Source organism: Lepus europaeus, chromosome 5 (assembly GCF_033115175.1).
Source record: "Lepus europaeus isolate LE1 chromosome 5, mLepTim1.pri, whole genome shotgun sequence".
Classification (NCBI taxonomy): Eukaryota; Metazoa; Chordata; class Mammalia; order Lagomorpha; family Leporidae; genus Lepus; species Lepus europaeus.
Genome location: NC_084831.1, coordinates 43,983,114 through 44,007,406, shown reverse-complemented (window position 1 = coordinate 44,007,406; position 24,293 = coordinate 43,983,114). Strand labels below are relative to the sequence as shown.

Here is a 24,293-nt window from a genome sequence, read left to right as displayed (position 1 = left end):
GCTTGGTGCTCAAACAGGGCTTCTTACTGTCCAGATGGGAAGGTTTAATGCTTCATGGAACATTCAGTAGAGTGTTTAGAATGATCTTGTTACAGTGGTGGGAATATTTAGCTCGAAACTAAATATCTGATTATACCTAAAAACTCTTAAAGTCTATAACCAAAAAAGGCAAATGGTTTCCACCTATTTAATGTCATTATAGAACATAGCTTGAGAATATAGAAATATAAAAATGTCACTCCCTCACTCATAGATTTTCAGGTGGGGATGAGTGTTTGGGCTCAACATTTAAGAAGCTGCCTGGGATGCCTGCATCCCATATCTGAGTATTTGGTTTCTCTTGCTTTCCATCCATTGCTTCCTGTTAATGTGCACCCTGGTTGTCAGCAGATGATGGTTGAAGTACTTGGATCCTTGCCATCCACATGGTGGGAGAACTGGATTGAGTTCCATGCTCCTGGTCTGGGCCTGTCCCAGTCCCAACTGCAGGCATTTGGGGAGTGAACTAGTAGATGGAAGATCACTCTTTCCCTGTCTCTTTGCTTTTTAAGGGAATAAAAAAAATAAAGAAATTTAAAAAAAGAAGAAAAAAGATTATCAGGAATTCAAGGAATTGCTAAAATAGAGACCACAATAAAGAGAAAACCAGCCAATTGAAACTGACCTTGAACTGACACAGAGAAAACTATGAAGAATGTTAATACAGTTATATTCTTGATGTTCTGAAAATGAAGTAGAGACATGCAAAATACAAAAAAAGATTCAAATAAAACTTTCAGAAATGAAAACTACAATCTGAGATTAAAAATACATTGGGTATGATATTGGCAAAAGGAAAGATGAACTTGAAGATGTAGAAGCAGAAACTACTAGAATGAAAGACGCAGAGGAAAAAGAATTTTAAGAAGAAATAAATGAAGGAAGGATCGAGGGAGGGAAGGAAAGGAGGGAATAATGGTAGGAGCAAGCATCATTGCTATAAAAGAAAGCCAGTATTCTGCATGAACACAGATGCAAAAGTCCTAAACATTTTAATAAATTGAATCCAACAGTATATTAAAGGAATGAATGCATCATGACCACATGTGGCTTTATTCCAGGAATGAAATGTTGCCTTAACAGTAATCAGTGTAATTCACCATAATAACAAGTAAAAACAAATTTTATGATAATCTCACTAGATGCTGAAAAAGGCTCAGCAAACTGGGACTAGAAGGGAACTTCTTCAACGTGATAAAGAATGTTTATAAAAACATAACAGCTAACATTATTCTTAATGGTGAAAGATTGAATGCTTTTCAAGATTAGGAAAAGGACAGGTATAAGTACAGCTTATGGCTTACAATGGCTTTCCCCGCCATAACTTCCCTCCCACCCGCAACCCTCCCCTTTCCTGCTCCCTCTCCCCTTCCGTTCACATCAAGATGCATTTTCAATTCTCTTTATATACAGAAGATCAGTTTAGTATATATTAAGTAAAGATTTCGACAGTTTGCACCCACATAGAAACACAAAGTGAAAAATACTGTTTGAGTACTAGTTACAGCATTAAATCACAATGTACAGCAAGCACATTAAGGACAGAGATCCCACATGAGGAGTAAGTGCACAGTGACTCCTGTTGTTGACTTAACAAATTGACACTCTTGTTTATGGCATCAGTAATCACCCTAGGCTCTTGTCATGAGTTGCCAAAGCTATGGAAGCCTTTTGAGTTCACTGACGCTTATCATATTTAGACAAGGTCATAGTCAAAGTGGAAGTTCTTTCCTCCCTTCAGAGAAAGATACCTCCTTCTTTGATGACCTCTTCTTTCCACTGGGATCTCACTCGCGGAGATCTTTCATTTAGGTTATGCTTTGAAGATTTTTTAAAAAAAATTTTATTGTGGTAAAATACAAAATTTGCTATTTTAACCATTAAAATTGTTTTTTATTGTTTGAGAGGGAGAGAGCAAGAGAGAATGGCAAGCGAGCTCCCAACTGCTAGTTCATTCCTCAAATGTCTTTGATGGCCGGGTGGGGGCCAAGCCTGGAGCAAGGAATGTAATCTGGGTCTCCTGTGTGGGTGTCAGGAACTCAGTTATTTGAGTCATCACTATTGCCTTCCAGTGTGTGCATTTGCATAAAGCTGGAGTCAGGAATCAGAGCTGGGTGTTGAACCCAGATACACCCCTGTGGGATGCGGTGTCTGCCCCTAAACATTTTTGAGTGAGCATATTCATATTGTTTTGCAATCATCTCCCCTATCTGCCTCTGGAACTTTTTCATCATCTCATACTGAAGCTCTGCACCCATTAAATAATAACTCCCAATCCCCTTTCCCTCCAGCATCTGCTGACCACTGTCCTATTCCCTCTCTTTATGTATTTATCTGCTGTAGGCACCTCATATATGTGGAATGATTCAATACTTTTATTTGTCTTTTTGTGCTTATAAAATTTAGCATAGTGTCTTGAAGTCAACCTTATTGTTGCAGGTATCAGAATTTCCTTTCTTTTAAAGCATGAGTAATATTTCATTGTGTCAATATACTGTTTTCTGTATCCTTTTCATTCATGGATGGACACTTGGTTTGTTTCTGCTTTTGGCTATTGTGAATAATGTTGCTGTGACTATTAATGTGGAAGTACCTCTTTGAATCTCTGATTTCATTTCTTTTCTGTACATACCCAGGAGTGGAATTGCTGGATTGAATGGTAAATCTATGTTTAAGTTTTTTAGGAATTGCCATGCTATTTTCCGCAGTGGCAATTTACCTTCTCACCAGTAATGTATACAGTTTCCAGTTGCTCCACATTCACACCAACTCCTTATTTTCTGTTTTTGTTTTGTTTTTATTTGAGAGTAGCAATGCTCATGATTGTGAACGGATATCTTATTGTGCTTTTGAGTAGTGTTTCCTTGATAATTAATGATGTTCAGCATCCTTTTGTTTACTTCTTGGCTATTTATATACCTTTGGAGAAATGTCTATTAAAGTCTCTTTTCCCCCACTTTTGAATTGGGTTGTTTTCTTTATATGGAGGTTAAGGAATTGTTTATATGTTTTGGATATTAATCCCTTTTTAGAAATGTGATTTGCAAGGCTGGTGTTGTAGTGCAGTGGGTTGAACTGTCTGTGATGCCAGTAATACCATATGGGTGCTGGTTTAAATCCCTTAAGTCCCAATTGCTCTACTTCCAACCCAGCTCCCTGCTAATGTGCCTGGGAAAGCAATGGAATATGACCCAGGTGCTTGGGTCCCTGCCACCCATGTGGGAAACTCAGATTAAGTTTCTGGTTTCCACCTGGCCCAGCCCCTGCCGCTGCAGTCATTTGGGAAGTGAACCAGTGGATGGAAGATCTCTCTCTCTCTCTCCCCCCCCCCACCCCTTTACTCCTTGCCTCTCCCTACCTCTCTCTAGCTCTGCCTTTTGAGTAAATAAATAAATCTTCAAAACAACACAGGAGGGACTGGCATTGTGGTGGAGCAGGAACATCCAGAACACTAACTGGTGCCCATATGGAGTACAGGTGGCAACTTTATCCGATTTATCACAATGCTGGCCCCTATTGATGGTTTTTAAGTAGGAAACTAGTAGCAATATGGAGAGAGAGATAAATGGCCAGATTGGAAATGGTGGACTACTTCCAAGGCTATTACTCTAGGACAAATTTTTCTAGCCTAAACTAGTTCTTTCTGGAATATACCTTATCTTTGAAGGAAACCCCATTCACCCAGCTAGTAGGAAGAGCATCTTTAAGTCATAATTGAGTTCTTTCTCTTACATCTCACATTCAAACCAGCAGCAAATCCTATAAACTTTACCTTCAAAATACTATAATCAGTCATAATCTCAAAAAACATTTTTTTAAAGATTTATTTTATTTATTTGAAAGACAGAATTACAGAGAGAGGTCTTCTATCTGCTGGTTCACTCCCCAAATGGCCACAACAGCTGGAGCTGAGCCGATCTGAAGTCAGGAGCCAGGAGCTTTTTCTGAGTCTCCCACATAGGTGCAGGGGCCCAAGGACCTGGGTCGCCCTCTGCTGCTTTCCCAGGCGCATTAGCAGGGAGCTGGATCAGAAAGGAAGCATCTAGGACTCAGAACTGGTGCCCATATGAGATGTCCATGCTTCAGGCCGGCGCTTTAACCTGCTGTGCCACAGCACCAGCCCCAGGACATGTTCTTAATGCTGTAATCCTGAATGTTGAAATTCCCAAAGATCAAAATCGCTAATATCCTAAAACCTTGAGAATTATAATCCTGAAAGATTGTCTTTTATGTTCTTATTTCCATGAAAATCTAACACTATGGTTCAGAGCAGTTTTTGGTAATTCCATGTTTTTAAAGATAATTTTGTTTAATTTATTAAGTATGTTACTATTAATCCCTTGGATGAATCCTTTTCTTTCTTTCTCTTTTTTTTTTAAAGATTTATTGTGTTTCAAAGAGTGACAGAGAGGGAGGGACAGAGAGATTTTCATCTGCTGGTTCGTTTCCCAAATGCTCAATAGTGTGGGATGAGCTAGGCCAAATCTGGGAGCCAGGAACTCCATCCAGGTCTCCCACATCACTGCTGGGAAATCCTAGTTCATGGGCTTTTACCTGCTCCCTCCCAGTTGCATTAACAGGAAGCTGGATCTGAAGCATGGAGTAGCTGGGACTTGAGCTAGCACTCTAATATGGGATGCCAGCATCTGAAGCAGTGGCTTAACCTGCTGTGCCATGATGCCTGCCCTGAATGAATCCTAAAAGAGTAGTTGTGCAATCTCAGACATTCATCTATAAGTTTAGACTAAGTTTTGAGAATTATACAGATGGTTACAGAAACTTGTAAAATGAGGTTGACTTGCTGTGTTTGACAGTTTTATACCCAAGGTAAGCTTAATTTTGATACTGAATGTGATAATAATGAGTGACATTAGGAATGGACCAAAGTCTTTGTTTAATTATATTTGGGTAGCAACTAGTTTTGGTTATTATATCTCTTGTGAGTTTTATGTCTCAAAAGATAAGAGAGGTTCTTGACTGAAAAGTATTAACAAAGGTCCTGTGTTGTAACACTAAATAAAAGAAATTGTATGTTCTTAGTTATGTTAAAAATGGAGAGAGTAAGATGTGAGATTGTGAAAGGTTTTTCCCTGTATGTCTGGCTTTTGCAATTAGTGTGTATTTTTAATAGAAAAATTATTAGTTGATAAGAGTCATTATACATATATAATATTGTGAATACATGTTTTTTGAAAATTTTGTCTAGCAGTGTTTAAATTATAAAAGAACTCAATTGTAAGTAGTAGGCAGTGTATCAAATGTGAAGATAGAGTCTAGAAAATTTTCCTGTGACCATTTAACTTGATAATGTTACATGCTGGTTACATATGATTTAATACCTGCTGTATCTATCTACTGCAACAAATTCAGCAGCTAAGTGTTGTATTTAGGGTATCCTATTGTAGCATATTAGAATTTATCCACTACAGTAGAACAAATAAAAAAATTTAATAAGTTCTCCCACAGTACCTCTTATTCCTGACTCCTGCTCCACAAAAGCAGAGTTTTCTGTCTCTTGTTTTCTTTATTATATTTTCTTCTGTATTTCTTCATAAAGGTGAATATTGAGTTAATTTTTTCTGTCCCTATCTCCTAAATACATAGACAGTAAAATAGAAACATTATTGTTATTATTGTCATTGTGAAACGTTACACTAATAGGAAAAACAGGAAGAAAATGAGCTTCGTTCTCTGCCGCCGCCTTCCCCTGCCCACTTGGCTGCTTTAAGTGTTGCGGTTATTGAGTTAGCAAAAGAACAAGGAATAACAGACGATGACCTCAGAGTCCGTAAGGAGATTGTGGCGGAAATGTCAAAGGTTATAACGACTGTTTTACCAGGTACGAAATCATTTTATTTTTAATTTTTAAAATCACAGAACTAACTTTCTTGCTGCTTCTTAAACTAGAATAAATTTCTTAGTTTTAAATGACTTTGTTTCATGAATGATTTTTTGTAGGGTTAAAAGGAAAACAGTTATGGTACAGGGTATTTTGTAATGAAAAATTTTAAATACAAAATGGTAAAATATATTTTAGTTACTTTTTCAGTCTGATTTAAAATTTAGAAAGTACACACACATATAAAATACAGATGAGATGGATACAGACACATATACACAGTCAGAGCTCCTATCTTGTTGTCCACTCCCCAAATGCACACGGTGTGGGGCTGGGTTTGGGGCTGGACCTGGGAGTTGGGAGTTCAGTACATGTGCTTGTTCAGTGCTTGTGGATAGCAGGGACCCAATTATTTGAACCATCACGTGCTCATTCCTAGAGTTTGCACTGACAGGAAGCTGTCATCAGGAGCTTGAGCTGTGAGTGAAATCCAGGCATTCCAAACTAGTTCATAGACTTGTTTTGTTTTTAAAGATTTATTTATTTGAAAGAAAGAATTAGAGGAAGAGACAGAGAATGAGGTCTTCTGTCCTCTGGTTCACTCCCCAGATGGGCACAATAGCCAGGGCTGGGCCAGGAGCTTGGAACTCCATCTGGGTCTAACACATGGGTGGCAGGGACCCAACTTTTCTTGAACCATCTTTACTGCTTTCCCAAGCACATTATAGTGGGAAGTGGAGCAGCCTGGAATTTAACTTGAACCTGTATTGGATGCTGGCCGTGCAGGTGGCAGCTTAACCCACTGCATCACAAAACTGCCCCAACACAGTTGTTTTAACTTTTTGCTAGACCAAATGCTTGCCTCAATATCATTGATTTCTTTTTTTTTTCCAATAAAGTGATTTGGTGGTGGTGGTGATTTCAAATTTTCACATTGCTTGAAAGGCAGAGACAGAGACAGAGACACTGGTCCATTTACTCTCTAAGTGCTCTCAGTAGCCCAGGCTGGGTCAAGCCAAAGCCAGGGACCTTGAATTCAATCCATGTCTTTCATGTAGGTGACAGGGACCCAAGTAATTGAGCCATGATCTGCTGCCTCCCAGGGATACATTAACGGGAAGCTAGAATTGAAGTGAAGGAGCCAGAACTCAAACCAGGCACTGTGATAGTGGATGTGGGTGTCCTAAGTGGCTGGTGTCTCAAACTATGTCAAATGCCTGCTTCATTCTCATTGACTTCTGAGTGAACTTTTTAGTCAGATTCTTTTCAGTATAAACATTCATCCTATTCCTGATTTGGGGGAAAAATTTATTTCCTTTAAGTAGAACTTTCAGCAAAAACTTAATTTTTGGTACAAGGGAGATTATCAAGTCATTTATTTTAGACATCTATGTTTAGACTATTTGTTTAGCCTGTGTCATTTTTATTTTTTGACATTCTCTCCTAAAGCTGAGCAGATAGCATATGACCTAGCATTATTTCTTTAAAGATTTATTTATTTGAAAGGCAGAGCAAATGAGTGAGTGAGTGAGTAAATGAGAGAGAGAGAGAGAGAAAGAGAGATTTTGATTGTCCATCTGCTGGTTCACTCCCCAAATGGCCACAACAGCCAGGGCCAAAGCCAGGAACCAGGAACTCCATCATACTTTGCTACATGTGTGGCAGGGCCCCAAGCACTTGGGCCATCTTCTGCCTTCTCAGTCACATTAGCAGGGAGCTGGATTGGAAGCAGAAGAGCGAGGACTCAAACTGGCATTCTAGCATGGGATACTAGCTTCATAAGTGGTGGCTTAACCTGCTGTACCACAACACCAGTCCCTGGCTTGTGTCATTTTTTTGCATTAATATAGAGATAAGTAAATACACCTTAAATAAAACTTACGTTTTACCCCCAGAATAATTTTAGGCCATCGTTAAATTATTATTTCATATTAACTCATTCTGAGATTTATAAAGAAGACTATAGTTAGAATTTAAAAATAATTTTTTTTATTATTTGTAATTTGGTTTCCTACCTAAAATGCATAAATTATAATGTAATTTATAAAAACAATTCACTGTTGTAAAACCAGGAATGGAATTTGTGTGATTTTAATGACTTAGATGACTTTGAGTCATTTTGAGAGCTTGAAAAATAGACTTTCATATATATATAGCTGAATATGAGCTCCAACTTTGTAAGAAAGTAAGCCTGCATAATCATTCCCAGTCATTACTTCTAACTTGTCCTCTGGTGGATTCTTATATAGTTTGCCTTTTTATAGTTTTGAACATAGCACTTCTGATAGTCTGAGAAAGGTGTAGGTAGTTTGTTATTCTGTATTTTTGTTCTGTGATCTTTTGAGAGGCATTGTTTTTTAGGTTTTAGGTTGTAATGTCAATTGGCTTGGCTTCATATTTTTAAAAAACATGAGCAGCGAATGTGAACCTTTCCCCAAAGTACTATTTCTTATGTAAATATAAGTATGTAATTTGTAATTTAAGTAAATATAAGTATCTAAAAATAAGTAAATATAGTTTGTGATAGTAGCTTAGCTAGATAAGCACATTCTCTGTTACTCCTCAATGAACTATAACTAAAGCTTTGTTTAAACACTGAACTTTTATAAGTAAATTTTTTTTCCTTTCTCTGTTTCTGCACCCCATAACTGGGAAACACTTTAATTTGTATAGATTAGTGTGATTGAATGTCATTCTTCTATAATTGTTGTACTGGAAACAGATGACATAGATTGAAGTATGTTCCATTTTGCTGCTGTTATTTTTTAAAGCTTCCATATTTGCATTCTTTCATGCTTTTGTTTTTTCCTTTATTCCAGAATGTTCACTTAGGTTGTATGGCTCATCTCTGACTAAGTTTGCTCTGAAAAGTAGTGATGTTAATATAGATATAAAATTTCCTCCCAAGGTAAGTACGTTAAAAAGAACCTTTCCTGTGTGGTTCTTAACTAGTATTTAGTGATTTTTATGGATGATCTTTTACAGATAAAGGGTAGGAGAATTAATCAGCTTTTTGTTACAGAGCAAAATAACTGAGATAAGTTATTGTGAAGGAAAGAGACTTATTTAGATCACAGTTTTGGAGGCTGAAAGTTAAAATGACACAATGCAAATTTGATGAATGCCTCATGTGGTTGTACAGGGGAAGAATTACATAGCAAGGTAGAAAACAGAGCAGTTAGTTAGACCCAACTTCAGGCTTTTATGATAACCCTTAACAGTATTTGTTGACATAAAAATGAAATAGTATTCTGTTATTTTAAAATATAGATCATTATTTTAACTTTTTTGACAGTTAGTATTTTAACTTATTTTTAAAAAGATTTATTTATTTGAAAGGCAGACTTACAGAGAGGCAGAGGCAGAGAGAGAGGTCTTCCATCTACTGGTTCACTCCCCAAGTGGCCGTAGTGGCTGGAGCTGTGCTGATCTGAAGTCAGGAGTCAGGAACTTCTTCTGGGTTTCTCATGAGGGTGCAGGGGCCCAATGACTTTGGCCAGCTTCTACTGCTTTCCCAGGTCATAGCAAAGAGCTGGATCAGAAGTGCAGCAGCTGGGAGTTGAACCGGCGCCCATTTGGGATGCTGGCACTGCAGGTGACAGCTTTACCCACTATGCCACAGTGCCAGCCCCTTAACGTATTTTTAAACGAAATTGATTTCTTCCTGATATTCTGCTATCTCAACTTTGAAATTAGTGTGCTGTTTTAATTTCAAATTTCTTTAGATGAACCATCCAGATCTTCTGATAAAAGTGCTTGGAATTTTAAAAAAAAATGGTAAGTTTCCCTCTTTTTAAAGAATGTCTTTCTAACAGTCCTCTGTTTTGTAGTTTATACTCAGTATATACTTTATAGATGTATATATGTATATACTGTGTATATATATATATATATACACACTCATATGTAAAACTAGTAGCATATTTGAGTCTTGTTACATATGGATAAATAGCAGGTTATTTGTTTATTTGTGTATTTAATGGATACATTAGAAAATAAAAATTATCTGTTAAGTTCAAAATACCATATAAAAATTGAATGTGTATATCCACTGCCTTTTGGGTAATTTAAAAAATATCAGCTTTGAATATAGTAGTTTTCCTGTTTCTGCAGTTTTGCTTTCTGCACTTTCAGTTCCCACAGTCAACCACAGTCCAAAAATTATTATGTGGGATATTCCAGAAATAATGCATTCAAAGTTTTAAATTGACTTGGGCAATATTCTGCTTGTTTTGCAATAAAATTTAATAAAAAATTTAAATTGTACACCATCTTGTGTAGTGTGATGGAATCTTTCATTGTCCACCTCCTTCCAGCCAGATTCATCAGTCAATCCCTTTGTTCAGCGTATTTGTACTGGATATACTTCCTGCTCATTAGTCTAGTAGCCATCTTGGCTATATTGACTGTGGAAGTATTGCTAGGGTTGTGTTCAAGTAACTCTTTAATCTAATTTAATTTAATTTAATTTAATTTTCAGCAGGCAGAGTTAGACAGTGAGAGAGACAGAGAGAAAGGTCTTCCTTTTTCCATTGGTTCACCCCCCAAGTGGCCGCCACGGCTGGTGCATTGCGACCGGTGCCCTGCGCCAATCCAAAGCCAGGAGCCAGGTGCTTCCTCCTGGTCTCCCATGCAGGTGCAGGGCCCATGGACCTGGGCCATCCTCCACTGCCTTCCCAGGCCACAACAGAGAGCTGGACTGGAAAAGGATCAACCGGGACAGAACCGGTGCCCCAACCGGGACTAGAACCTGGGGTGCCGGTGCCCCTGGCGGAGGATTAGCCTAGTGAGCCGTGGTGCTGGCCTCAAGTAACTCTTAATTTACTTAATAATTGCCCCAAAGTGCAAGAGTAGTGATATTGGCAATTTGGATATGCCAAGGAGAAATCACAAATCGCTTTTTTTTTTTTTTAAGGGAAAAGGTCAAAGTTGTTGACTTAATAAGGAAACAAAAAAAATCATATGCTGAGGTGGTTTAGGTGCCAGTACAATAAGAGTTTTAGACAAACCACATTTATATACCTTTTATTATAGTATATTGTAATTATTTGATTTAATTTATTATCAGCAGTCTCTTACTATGCATAATTGATAAGTTAACTTTTATTATGGATATGTAAATATAGGAAGAAACATGGTATATGTAAAGTTTTGTATTATCCATGGCTTCAGGTATATACTGGAGGTCTTGGAGAGTATTGCAGATAAGGGAGCTGCTATATAATTGGCATTTTATTGTGTAAGAGAAGATGGAAACCTATAATCATTAGAAGATCATTGATGAAAGAAGGTAGAAAGAGAATTGGAATAAAATGTGTGTATGCATTGAATAAATTTATTTCCCCACTCAAAAATAGTGATATCAACCTATTTAGGTATGTCATATTAACTGATTCATACCTAGTAAATTTTTGGATATGCCTTTCCTAAATAGAACATTAATATAGGTTTGCTTTCCTAAATAGAACATTAATATAGGTAAAAATGCTTCTAGAGTAAAAATTTTTAAATTGCAAATGTTTTAAACAAAACCCTAGTCATGTATTAGAAATTGGAAATTTTATGGGGAGGGCAGTTTCTTACTGTTTTTCCCATTAAAAGTAAATGTTGAAGAGCTCAGGATCTGGAGCTAGACTTTTTGAGCTGAGGTTTTAGTTTTGTTTTAATTATTTGAGCAGCAGAGAGAAAGAGAGCACATGCATATATGCTGCTGTCTTCTGGGTCATTCCCCAGATTGGACTGAGATTTTAATTACGTCACTTACTGATTGTGTATCCTTTGATAAACCAGAATTTTAGTTTTCTCATTGGTAAAATGGCAGTAACCCATTGTGTTGATGGGAAGGTTGTTGTGAGGAAATGGATTAAACCGTAGTTTAGAAAAGTGCCTGGTAGGTATTAGTCTCTTATTAAATTTTTGCAATTGTAATTATAATTACTTTATATTTAATGAACTAAAAACACCTGGCAAAGGTATTTGTAATTTGACTTATGAAAATGTTTTTTATTTATTTGGTTTTTAAAAGATTTATTTATTCATTTATTTGAAAGGCAGAATTACAGAGAGAGAAGAAGAAACATCCATCTTCCATTTGCTTATTTACTCCCCAAATGACTGGCTCCAAGAAAGCATTGAAGCAAGAAAGCTGGTGTTGGTGCAACAGGCTATGATAGCAGCATGCTGTATGTGTGCCAGTTTCCCTGCTGCTCCACTTCTGATCTAGCTCTCTGCTATTGTGCCTAGGAAAACAGTGCGAAATGGCTTAACTGCCAATCATGTGGGAGATCCAGGTGAAACTCCTGGCTCCTGACTTCGGGATGACCCAGCCCTGGCTCATGTGGCCATTTGGGGAGTGAACCAACGGATGGAAGATCCTCTCTCTGTCTCTCTCTCTGTCTCTCTCTCATTCCCTCACTGTCTCACTCTCCCTCTATAACTCTGCCTTTCAAAATAAATAAATCTTTAAAAAAAATTAAAGCCTTACATTCTCAGAAGACATGTCAGTTTTAAACTTCCTTTCTCTGTCTGCGCCATCAATTCTGTTATTATCTGTTTCCTTCTGCCCAGTCCTATTTGGGAAATTAATTTTTAAGGAATGAGTTTGGTGCAATTTAGCTTGTAAAGGTATTTTAATATAGTTTTCTTTCTTAACAAATACTTGTTTCTTATACAAAACAAGTAAGAGGTAAAGAAAGCCTTTATGTCTTCAGCATTACTAGATAGTATCGGCCCACCGTAAAAATTTATTCATTTATTTCTTTTAAAACTTTATTTGAGAGACAGAGAGCTCCCATTTTCTGATTCACTCCCCAGATATCTGCAACAGCTGGGGATAAACTAGAACAAAGCTATTAGTCAGGAACCCAGTTCTGTTGACATCCAGGGTCTACATTAGCAGAAAAATGGATTCAGGAGCATAGCTGGGCATTGAATCCAGGCACTGTAAAATGGGATGTGGGTGTCTTCACTAGTAGTCCAAATGCTCTCCCTCCATATTTATATATTAAATGTTTTTTAAGATTTATTTTATTTATTTGAAAGGCAGAATTACAGAGGAGAGAGGAGGAGAAACAGAGAGAGAGAGGTCTTCCATCCACTAGTTCACTCCCCAAATGGCTGCAACAACCAGGGCTTGGGCCAGGCTGAAGCCAGGAGCCAAGAGCTTTTTCTGGGTCTCCCACGTGGGTGTAGGGTGCCAGGCACTTTAGCCATCTTCTGCTGCTTTCCCAGGGACATTAGCAAGGAGCTGGACCAGAAGTGGAGCAGCTGGGTCTCAAACTGGTGCCCACTGTACCACCATGCTGGCCCTGATATTTATGTATTTTAAGTTTTTATTTATTTGAGAAAAAGAGCAAGCAAACAATATCGATACTGATCTTTGATCTTCTGATTCACTGCCCCAGTGCCCATGAAGGCCAGGCCTGTCTGGATTGAAGCCAGGAGCCAGGTTATTAATCCCAGTCTCCCAGGGGTTGGGAGGGATCCAAATTCTTGAACTATTACCACTGCTTCCCAGGGTCTGCATTAGCAGGAAGCTGGATCCAGACCCAGGGATCCAACATGGGTACTTCAATATGAGATGTAGGCTTCTTAATTGTTAGACCAAGCACCTGCTGCTAATGTAAATATTAAAAATATGTCTTTTCCAGTAAAATACATGTGTAAATCATTTTAAGTCACATAGCATAGGTTTATAAAAGTTAATATAAAATTATTTGGGGCCAGCACTGTGGTATAGAAGGTTAAGCCTCTGCCTGCAGTGTAAGCATCCCATATGGGTGCCTGTTTGAGTCCTGGCTCTCCACTTCCCATCCAGCTTCCTGCTAATGCACCTAGAAAAGCAGCAGGGGATGCCCCAAGTGCTTGGATCCCTGCACCCACATGGGAGTTCCAGAAGAAGCTTGTGACTCCTGGCTTTGGCCTGGCCCAGCCCTGGCTGTTGCTGCCATTTGGGGAGTGAACCAGCAGATGGAAGATTGGTCTCTCCCTCTCTGTAACTCTGACTTTCAAATAAATAAATGCAAGTTTTAAAAAAAATTTTCTCCTTACGTCTTCTGTTTATCCTGTAACGATCTCTAGCACATCATATACAGGATTTATTTGCTTCTGTTTGTGTTCCAAACCTGTCATTGAGGTCTTTGTCTTACTTGTTGTCATATCTGTTGTGCATAGTGCAATTTCTGATGTGTAGGTCCTCAGCACATGTTTTTTAGTTATTCCAAGAAGTACTACTGAGAGATTTTATTTGAATTTCAGATGAAGTAATATTAGTGCATCTGTATGTAGATTAGGCATTCGTAGAATGGTGTTTACTTTTGAGGTACAGAAAAAGACTTTAGAGTAGAAGTGTGGTTTACCCAATTAGTCCATTCCTAGCAGGATTGATGAGGCAGACTATATGTTAACAATAAGTGAGACCAGCAGAGTTAGCCTCTACTTACATATGTTAATTTAAAAGAATTAAACTGTCAAATCATGATAGGTCCTCATTTCATGACTCTTGGGGAAATAGCACTCAGAAATAATGCGACATCCTCCCTTTGCTGTGTATCTATGAAGGCTTAACACTTTGAGTAGATTATATACTTACTTGGAAATCTTCAAACTTTTAGGGATGTTAAGACCTTTCTTAAGGTGATTGTAATTTTTGCACAGTATTTGGGACTGTACCTGTGGTTTGTGGTGTGCAGCAAATGACACCAAGAGAGGTAAGAGATCTGTTGGGATGATGCTCATAGTAGGAAGAGTGGATCATCCCACAGAAGCAATGAGAGTGATTTTTTAGACGGAAACTATTACTTAATGTTTATTATAGAGGAAACTTTAAGAGTTGTTGACATCTTATTTTTTTTCCCTTATAGTATTATACGTAGATGTGGAATCCGATTTTCATGCCAAAGTTCCTGTTGTGGTGTGCAAAGATCGGAAAAGGTAACAAGGAAGAGAAAGTAAAATATTTTTAAAAATTAAAAAATTTTATTTGAAAGGCAGGCAGAGAGAGAGGGAGGGAGAGAGGGGTGGAGGGGATAGGCAAGAAGCAAGAGATACAGAGACAGGGAGGTTTGTTTACTCTCCACATGCCAGCACTAACTAGGATTGGGCCATACTCAAGCCAGGAGCCAGGAACTTGGTCTAGGTCTGCCATCTAAGTGTATGGAACCATCACCTGCTGCCTCCCGGGGTGCCCATTAGAAAGAAATTGGAGGAACCAGCATTGTGGTTCAGCAAGGTGAGCTGATATCTGTTCTGTTCGCATCCCATATGGGAACCAGTAAAAGATCCAGCTGCTCTACTTCTAGTTCAGCTCCCTGCTAATGTGCTTGGGAAAACAGCAGAAAATGTGCCCCTGGTCCCATATAGGAGACCCAAGTGGAGTTCTAGGCTCCTTGCTTTGGCCTGGTTCAGCCCTGGCTGTTTCGACCATTTGGGGAGTAAACCAGCAGAGGGAAGATCTCTCTCTCTGACCCTTTGTTCCAAGTAAACCTTTTTTTTTTTTTTTTTTTTTTAAAGGAAATTGTAATCTGAAGTGGAGATGTGAAGTGGAGATGTGATTTGGACTCAGGCAGTCTGATGTGGTGGTGTGGGATGCAGATATCCTGAGTAGTGTCTTTTTTTTTTTTGACAGGCAGAGTGGAGAGAGAGAGAGAGAGAGAGAGAGAAAGGTCTTCCTTTTTGCCATTGGTTCACTCTCCAATGGCCGCTGTGGCCGGCGCATCTCGCTGATCCGAAGCCAGGAGCCAGGTGCTTCTCCTGGTTTCCAATGCGGGTGCAGGGCCCAAGCACTTGGGCCATCCTCCACTGCCTTCCCGGGCCATAGCAGAGAGCTGGCCTGGAAGAGGGGCAACTGGGATAGAATCCAGCGCCCCAACCGGGACTAGAACCCGGTGTGCCGGCGCCGCAAGGCAGAGGATTAGCCTGTTAAGCCATGGCACCGGCCCTGAGTAGTGTCTTAACCACTGTGCCAAACTCTGAGAAAATACTAAAAAAAAAAATTTTTTTTTTTTTTTTTTACTTATTTGAATGACAGAAGAAGAGATAGAGAGGTCTACTGTCTGCTGATTCCTTCCGTACGTTGCCAAAATGGTTGAGGCTGGTCCAGGCTGAAGCCAGCAGTCCAAAACTTCATCTCAACCTCCCATGTAGATGTCAGGAACGCTAGTATCTGGGCTGTCATCTGGTTCCTAGGCACGTTAGCAGGAAGTTGGATTGGAAGTAGAGCAGCAAGGAGTTGAATTGGCACTCCAATATGGGATGCAGGCATCCAAAATGGTAGCTTGACCTTCCAGGCTACAATGCTCTTCCCATGCAATTTTTATTGAATGTCTCCAAGAGAGAAAATATTTACTTCAGATTTCTCCTTGGGTAACATGACTAAGCTAATTTCTTTTCATTAAAAAATAGCAAGCTTACCACAAGCATGTAAAAAAATATAACTATTCAAAAAACATTTTTGGTAAAATTGTCATTTTTTTCCCTCAAGTTCACTCATTCACTCAGCGATATTTAGCAGGTATCAATATGATGCAGACAAATAAGAAAATAACCTCTCAAGGATCTCAGTCTATTAAAATTTACTTTTTAGTTCACTGAAATGAGATATCAAAGACTGATCTTGCCTTTATAGTCATATGTCTATAGGATTGAAAAGGCAAAGTGCTTTCAGAAAAGGAAATGGAAATGTAATTGGAATCATTATGACAGACATGAAAATAATATAGAAAATAAAGTTTTCTTTTATTATTAAATTATTATATATCTTAAATTTTAAGATATTGTATTTTCTTACTCAAAGCTAGAAGATCCGTTCAACTTCCTTGTTTTTAAGTTAGAAAATTGAGATGCAGGAAGGGGTTAAACAGTTTGTCCAAATTCATGTCATTCAAGCAGAAAACTACTGGTGGCAATATGACTTCTAGTACTTTTTGGTTTTGTTTTTTGAAGATTTATTTGAAAGGTGAGTTACAGAAAGGGAGAGAAAGATCGTCCATCTGCTGGTTTACTCTCCAAATGGTGTACTGGCCAGGGCTAGGCCAGGCTGAAGCCAGGAGTCAGGAACTTCATCTGGTTATCCCATGTGGGTGCAGGGGCCCAAGGACTTGGCCATCTGCTGCTGATTTCCCATGCAGATTAGCAGGGAGTCGGATTGGAAGTGGATTAGCTACCCATGTGGGATGTGGCTTTACCCATTACACCACAACACCTGCCCTTCTTCTAGTGTTTTTTTCTACCACATTTTGTCAAATTATCTCTGTTTAGACTTCAGTTTCCTTCTTCTTTGTCCTTAAAATACCTCCACTATTCCTCTGTCATTCTAGTTAAGGTAGCTCTTGTTTTCATTTACTTATAAGCGTAATTTGTGGGTTAATGTGTACTTTCTAATGTTTTATAATTTTTTTAAAGATTCATTTAATTTAGAGGTGGGCATTATGACAACAGCTGGTTAAGCTACTGCCTGGAATGCCTACATCCTGTACTGGGTTCCTGTACGCCCTAGCTACTTTAAGATTTCTTTGCTTGTTTGTTTATTTGAAAGGCAGAGTGATAGAAGAGACAAACAGAGAAAGAGAGAGAGAGAGAGAGAGAAAGAGAGAGAAAGAGAAACATCTTCCATTGCTGTTTTACTCCCCAAATACCCACAACAGCTGGGACTAGGCCAAGCCAAAGGCAGGAACTCCATCCGGGTCTTATAGGTGAAGGGCAGGAACCCAAGTAGTGCCTGCAGCCTCCCTGCCTTATTAATAGGGAGCTTGATTGGACATGTGGAATAACCATGACCTCTGGCACTACATGTGGAAATGGGGGGCATCTCAAGTGGTGGCTTAATTTATTCACCGCAACACCCACTCCCAATTTCTAACCTTTAATCTGAGGGTAAAATAATTAAAGTTTCTAAAGGAAAAATTTAAGTCAAGAAGTTGTGCTAGTCCAGTATTTCATTTTTTGTTTTTACCATGTGCATAGCAAGAGGAACAAACTAGGAGTATATGTTACACCGTTTGACATTGAAGAGATGAGTATCCTTTCTTTCATATAAATCATAGATTGATGACGTATAATACTGCTTTTGTAATTAATTTCTCATGATCTTAAATACTGAGAATGAAATTTATTTCTGAAGTACAGATGAATATTAAAAATACCCTTCTTTGACTTACTTTGAACTCTAGTAATGGAAATGACACATAATTTTTAGTTGGCTCTAAATTTATTAGAACACTTGTTTCTACTATAACTTTGTAGGCTTTAAAATGTGACTGTAAATGGTAGCCATGGGATTTGAAGTATACCACTTTTTAAAGTATTAATGCAATGAAATTTATATCTTTCTTATTCACAGTGGTTTACTTTGTAGAGTGAGTGCAGGAAATGATATGGCATGTCTCACTACTGATTTGCTTGCTGCTCTTGGCAAAATGGAACCTGTCTTTACTCCCTTGGTGTTAGCCTTTCGTTACTGGGCTAAGGTAAGTTGAACAGAAGAACCTGATCTTCAAATACATTGGGCTTTCCCTTCTGCCTATAAGTTACATAAATAGTAATATGTGAGACAAAAGTAATAGTTTACCTATGCCAGAAGGAAAGCGGTTTGGCAGGTTATGATTTATATACATGAACATAAGGTTGCATAGACATATCATAGTCCCCCCCCCCCCCCCCTCTTATCTGTAAGAGCTAAAACCTCAGCACCAAATTCTGTATCTGTGTTTAGGCACAGTAAGAGATTAATAATAATAATAAAATAGAGTAATTATAGTAATATACTGAAGTAAAAAATTATTAAAACATGAATTATTTATGAAATGTTTCATCTATGTTTTCAGACCATGGTTGACCATGGAAAGGAAAACCTCAAATATGGAGAGACTACTGTGTAGACTAATTATTATACTTTAGAATTCTTAATTGTCATACTTATTTTCATTTTTGTAGTATAGAAACATTTTCTTTCACATCTTAATATATGAGGCTCAAGGTTTCACTGTTATGACAAGTTAAAATTGTAAGGTGCTGAGTTATGGTATGTAAGTTAATGATCTTCTGTTGGCTTTTTAATTAAGCTTTATTTATTTTTTAAAGATTTATTTATTTACTTGAAAGAGGTACACAGAAGGAGAGGTGGAGAGAGGGAGAGGTCTTCCATCGCTGGTTCACTCCCCAGTTGGCCTCAACGGCCGGAGCTGTGCCGATCCGAAGCTAGGAGGCAGGAGCTTCTTCCGGGTCTCCCACGCAGGTGCAGAGACCAAAGGATTTCGGCCATCTTCTGCTGCTTTCACAGGCCACAGCAGAGACCTGGATTGGAAGTGGAGCAGCTGGGACTCCAACCGGCGCCCATATGAGATGCTAGCATTTTAGGTGGCGGCTTTACCTGCTTATGCCATAGCGCTGGCCCCAAGATTTATTTATTAATAAGATTTGAAAGCATAGAGAGAGAGAGGCAGAGACAGAGAGAGAGGAGAGAGATTACATCTTCTGGTTCACTCCCCAAATGTCCACAACAGCTGTTGCTGGGCCAGGCCAAAGTCAGGAGCCAGAAACTTCTTCCAGGTCTCCATGTAGGTGCAGGTGCCCAAGGACTTGGAACATCTTGCTCTGCTTTCCAGACAAATAGTAGGGAGCTGGATCAGAAGTGGAGCAGCTGGGACTAGAACCTGTGCTCATATGGGATGCTGGCCCTGTAGGGCAGCCGTTTTAACCCACTGTTCCACAGTGTCAGCCCCAGGCATGATTTTTTACATTCTAGGCTTAAGAATGCTATTTTCCTTTCGCCAGCTCATTTGATAACTTGGAGCAGTTTCTGATTGGGCAATTTTGAGGATTAGTTATCTAATCTTAAGTACAATTAATTTGTATTTCCAGAGGTTTTGGTTGTCCTGTGTTCATTTCTTTGGCATTTGAATAGGGTGCAGGAATGGTAATTACCAATACCAGTCTTGAATGACCAAAGTAAAAAATATTTTAGCTTTGTATGTGTGTGTTCTTATCCTGTTGATCGATACAGTGCCCATCACTTGTTACACTATGGATGAATAAATTTAGTCTTATACAAGGAGGACTGATATAAGCAGGTAGTAGTAGAGTGACAACTTGGGAGCCAGAGCAGCCTCAAGATTCTTTTTGGAACTTCTAGGCTGATCCCTGAATAGGAGGTTGCTCTCATGTTTGGGGTAGCACCAGCTGATTGAGTACAGCTTAAAAAATAAGTTGAAACCAGAAAACCTAAGCTTAAAGCTTCTTCATTCTTAAACTTTGTATTTGCTTTTCCCTTCATTTTGAGTGTTCTTAAATGATTTTCCTCCTTTTGAAGATTTATTTTATTTGTTTGAAAAACAGAGTTACAGAGAGAAGGAGAGCCAGAGAGAGAGAGGTCTTCCATTCTGTTTGTTCACTCCCCAGATAACCACAGCTGCCAGAGCTGAGCTGATCTGAAGCTAGGTGCTTCTTCCGGGTCTCCCACCTGGGTGCAGGGGGCCAAGAACTTGGACCATTTTCTACTGCTTTCCCAGGCCATGGTAGAGAGCTGGTTCAGAAGAGGAGCAGCCCGGACCAGCACCCATATGGGATGTTGGCGCTGTAGGCTGGCGCTTTAGTCTGCTGCACTACAGCGCCAGCCCCCAGAATAGTTTTCTGTTATTCTTCAATTTTCTGATCAAATTTCAACTATTCAGAATTTCTAAAACCATCCTATATTTCCTCCATCTCTACCATAACACTTACTGTGCTACCTTCAATATATATATGTATGTGTGTGTATATATATATATATATATATATATATATCCATTTGTTGGCAATCTGTTTTATTCCATATAAAATTAAGAACTCTTTAAAGGCCAAGATTTATATGTGTTTTATTTGTTTGCTACTGGTCCCTGTTGTGTCTTATTTTATCATATCAGCACATGGTAGGCCCTCAATAAGTATTTGTTGAATAAATGATCCAGTTTCTTCAGAAAGAAAAATTTTAACTCTTAGAAGTGAGTGTGGGCAATAAACCCAGGCTGACAGAGGGTGAATACTCATTTGTCTGACTCTAAATATTTATTGCATACTCAGTGTTTAGAACAATGCTATAGGAATTCAGTGCTATGAAATAGAATAAAACCAGTTCCTAATTTAGATTTTACTTTTTGCAGGTGATTTTGAGCTAGGTACTTCTCCTCTCTGAACTTGTATTCTTGTCTCCAGAGAGATTATTTTAAAAATGCTTTGAAAATGATTCATGAATTTACTTTGAACCCTAAAATGTCACACACAGGAATAACAAATGCTACGTAAATGAAAGGCATACAAGTATACACATTTGCCTTGGGTTGATACCTCTTAATTAGCCCCCTCCCCCCTTTTTAAAAATTTATTTGAGAGGTAGAGTTGCAGACAGTAAGAGGGAGAGACAGAACAGTCTTCCTTTCACTCCCCAGATGGCCGCAACAGCCTGAGCTGCACTGATTTGAAGCCAGTAGCTTCTTCTGGGTCTCCCATGTGGATGCAGGGCCCAAAGACTTGGGCCATCTTCCACTGCTTTCCCAGGCCATAGCAGAGAGTTGGATTAGAAGTGGAGGAGCCAGGTCTTGAACCAGTGCCTGTATGGGATGCTGGCACTGCAGGCAGCAGCTTTACCCACTACCCCACAGTGCCGGCCCCTTAAAGATTTATTTTATTTGAAAGGCAGAGTTACAGAGAGAAAGAAAGAGAGAGAGAAGCAGAGAGAGATCCATTGGTTCACTCCCTAAATGGCTGCAATGACCAAGGCTGGGCCAGGCCTAAACCAGGAGCCTCTTCTGGGTCTCCCACATGGATGCAGGGGCCCAAGCACCTGGGCTATCCTCTGCTGTCCTCCCAGGAGCACCAGCAGAGGCCTGGATCAGAAGTGGAACAGCCTCGACTTGAACCAGTGCCCGTATGGGATGCCAGCACCAAAGGCGGTGGCCTCACCTGCCACTCCACAGCACCTGCCTTTTAGGTTCTGATTTTTAGTGGTCCTAAAATAGATCAGTGTGACAGGCATTTGGCATAGTGGCTCAGGTTGCTGCTTGGGATACCACTCCTTTATTGGAGTGCTAGTTTGAGTCCTGCTAGATCTTGGAAGGCAGCAGATGATGTCTCAAGTACTTGAGTCTCTGTCATCCACATGGAGAACTGGATGGAGTTCCAGGCTCCCAGCTTTGGCCTAGCCAAGCCCTGGCTGGTGTTGGGCATTTGGTTTGTGAACCATCGGGTGGTAGGTCTTCACCTCTCTCTCTCTCTCTCTTTGCCTTTCAATAAAATGAAACATGACATTGTTTTATTTAATAAAACAAGTAGACTTTTAGAAGAATATAAGTGATACTGATAATACTGTAATGTTATTTTTATTCTGTAAAAAGAAGTATATAAACTTTTTCTTCTAAAGTTGCTTTTAGTAAAGTTTGCTCATATTACCACTTGCTACCAATTGATTGTAAAGATACCAGTCAATGAAGGACACTGAATCATAGGGAGACCTGGAAGAAGCTCCTGGCTTCCTGGCTTCGGATTGGCACAGCTCCAGCTGTTGTTGCCATCTGGGGAGTGAACCAGTGGATGGAAGACTTCTCTCTCTGTATCTCAACCTCTCTATGTAACACTGTCTTTCAAATAAATAAAATAAATCTTTAAAAAAATTAAAAATTGAAATAATTTAAAATTTGTAACATAATAAAATTATCTTTTTGCTAATGATGTGATCTAATACCTAGAATACTCTAGTTAAAAATACTAGGATTAATAAGAAAATTTGGTAAGATGACTGCATACAATATAAATATATAAAAATCATTGAACTTGCTACCTCCCAGGGTGTACACTAACAGGAAGCTGGAATTTGGAGCAGAGTTGGGGCTTTTTTTTTTTTTTTTTTTTTAAAGATTTATTTATTTGAAAGAAGGAGAGAGACAAAGAGATTTCCTATCTGCTGATATACTCCCTAAAGGTTATAAAGAGGACTGGAATTCCATAGAGGTCTCCCACATGAGTGACATGGGCCCAAGTACCTGGGCCACCTTCTGCTGCTTTCCCAGGTGTGTTAGCAGGGAGCTGGATCAGAAGCCAAGCAGCTGAAACTTTAACAAGCTCTCTGGTATGGGCCAGCAGTATCACAAACCACACCTAAATCCATTGTACCATAACATTGGTCCCCCTCAGTTGACACTTCTGAACTGAGGCATTCTGGCATGGGATGTGGATATTTCAAGCAATGTCTTACCTGCTGCCCTACCTGCCCTCCCTGAGTTTTTAGTATCTTAAAAAAAAAAAAGATTTCATTTCGGTGCTAGAACAGTTTATTTAATAATCATGCTGTCACAACTGGAATGCTGTATTTCTTACAGGGTGCTCTGTTTCTGGAAGAAGATAGTGTTGAGTCCTTAGCATATGAATGCAAAAATAATTTCACTGAAATGAAAATTAAAAATATTAGAAGTTGGAGTACATATTTGTAAACTATAGGTTGGGGAGACCTTTTCAGGATCCCTGGACGCTACAGAAAAAGTGTACTTAGCTGTGTAAAAATTACATTTTTTAAAAGATTAAAAGATGTCATAAATAATATCAAAAGGAAAATAGATTGGGAAAAATAGCATTTTTCAAATGATATTTATCAGATATTAAGGATTATTATTTATAATTTAAATAATTAAAATTAAAGTTGAAAGAATAGCATCTTTCAAATCCTGTTACAAAGCATTATTATCTATAATTAAAACATACCAACAAATTGATATGTATGAAAATAGAAAAACTGGATAAAAATTCACTTGGCAGTTTTGAACATAATAAGTTTAAAGCTTAGTAAACACATGGAAAACTGCATAACCTGATTTGAGTCAAAAAACATGCAGGTAATCATTAAGTATTACATCTCACCCATCCTATTGATAATCACTTTTTAACTAATGATACCTAGTGTTGGAAGGGTTATGTGTGCATTTATATGTTAAATCTGGAAAATAAAAAATTTTGTAGTAACTATAGAGAATAATCTTAAGGGCCCACATTGTGGTATAGTGGGTTAAGCTGCAGACTATGACAGCTGACATCCTATATGGGTGCTGATTTGAGTCCTGGCTGCTCCACTTCCTATGCAGCTCCCTGCTTATGTTCTTGAGAAAGCAGTTGAGGATGGACCAAGTACTTGGGCTCCTGCACCCAGGGAGACCCAGAAGAATCTCATGGCTCCTAGCTTCAGACTGGCCCAGCCCTGGCCATTGCAACCATTTGGAGAGTGAAGCAGCAGATAGAAGCTTTCTTTGTCTTTTCCTCTCTCTCTGTAACTCAGAGTTTCAAATAAATGAATAAATATTTTAAAGAAAATCTTAATTTTATTAGAATTACAATGTTTTAATTTTTATTTGAAAAGTTTCTTGGAAGGAAGGGAGTGAGAGAGGGGGCAATGAAGAGA

General features: G+C 38.7%; 1 protein-coding gene across 10 annotated transcripts in view; it reads left to right on the top strand.

Moving 5' to 3' along the window:
• Positions 1 to 24,293, top strand: part of TUT4 (terminal uridylyl transferase 4) — a 215,245-nt gene that overhangs the window by 124,868 nt on the left and 66,084 nt on the right. For all 10 annotated transcript variants that reach the window (XM_062191334.1, XM_062191343.1, XM_062191342.1 and 7 more), the window contains exons 5-9: positions 5,701 to 5,878; positions 8,698 to 8,786; positions 9,604 to 9,655; positions 14,740 to 14,809; positions 18,216 to 18,342. In XM_062191334.1, coding sequence (XP_062047318.1) covers positions 5,701 to 5,878; positions 8,698 to 8,786; positions 9,604 to 9,655; positions 14,740 to 14,809; positions 18,216 to 18,342 — 516 coding nt within the window. The remainder of the gene's footprint in view (positions 1 to 5,700; positions 5,879 to 8,697; positions 8,787 to 9,603; positions 9,656 to 14,739; positions 14,810 to 18,215; positions 18,343 to 24,293) is intronic.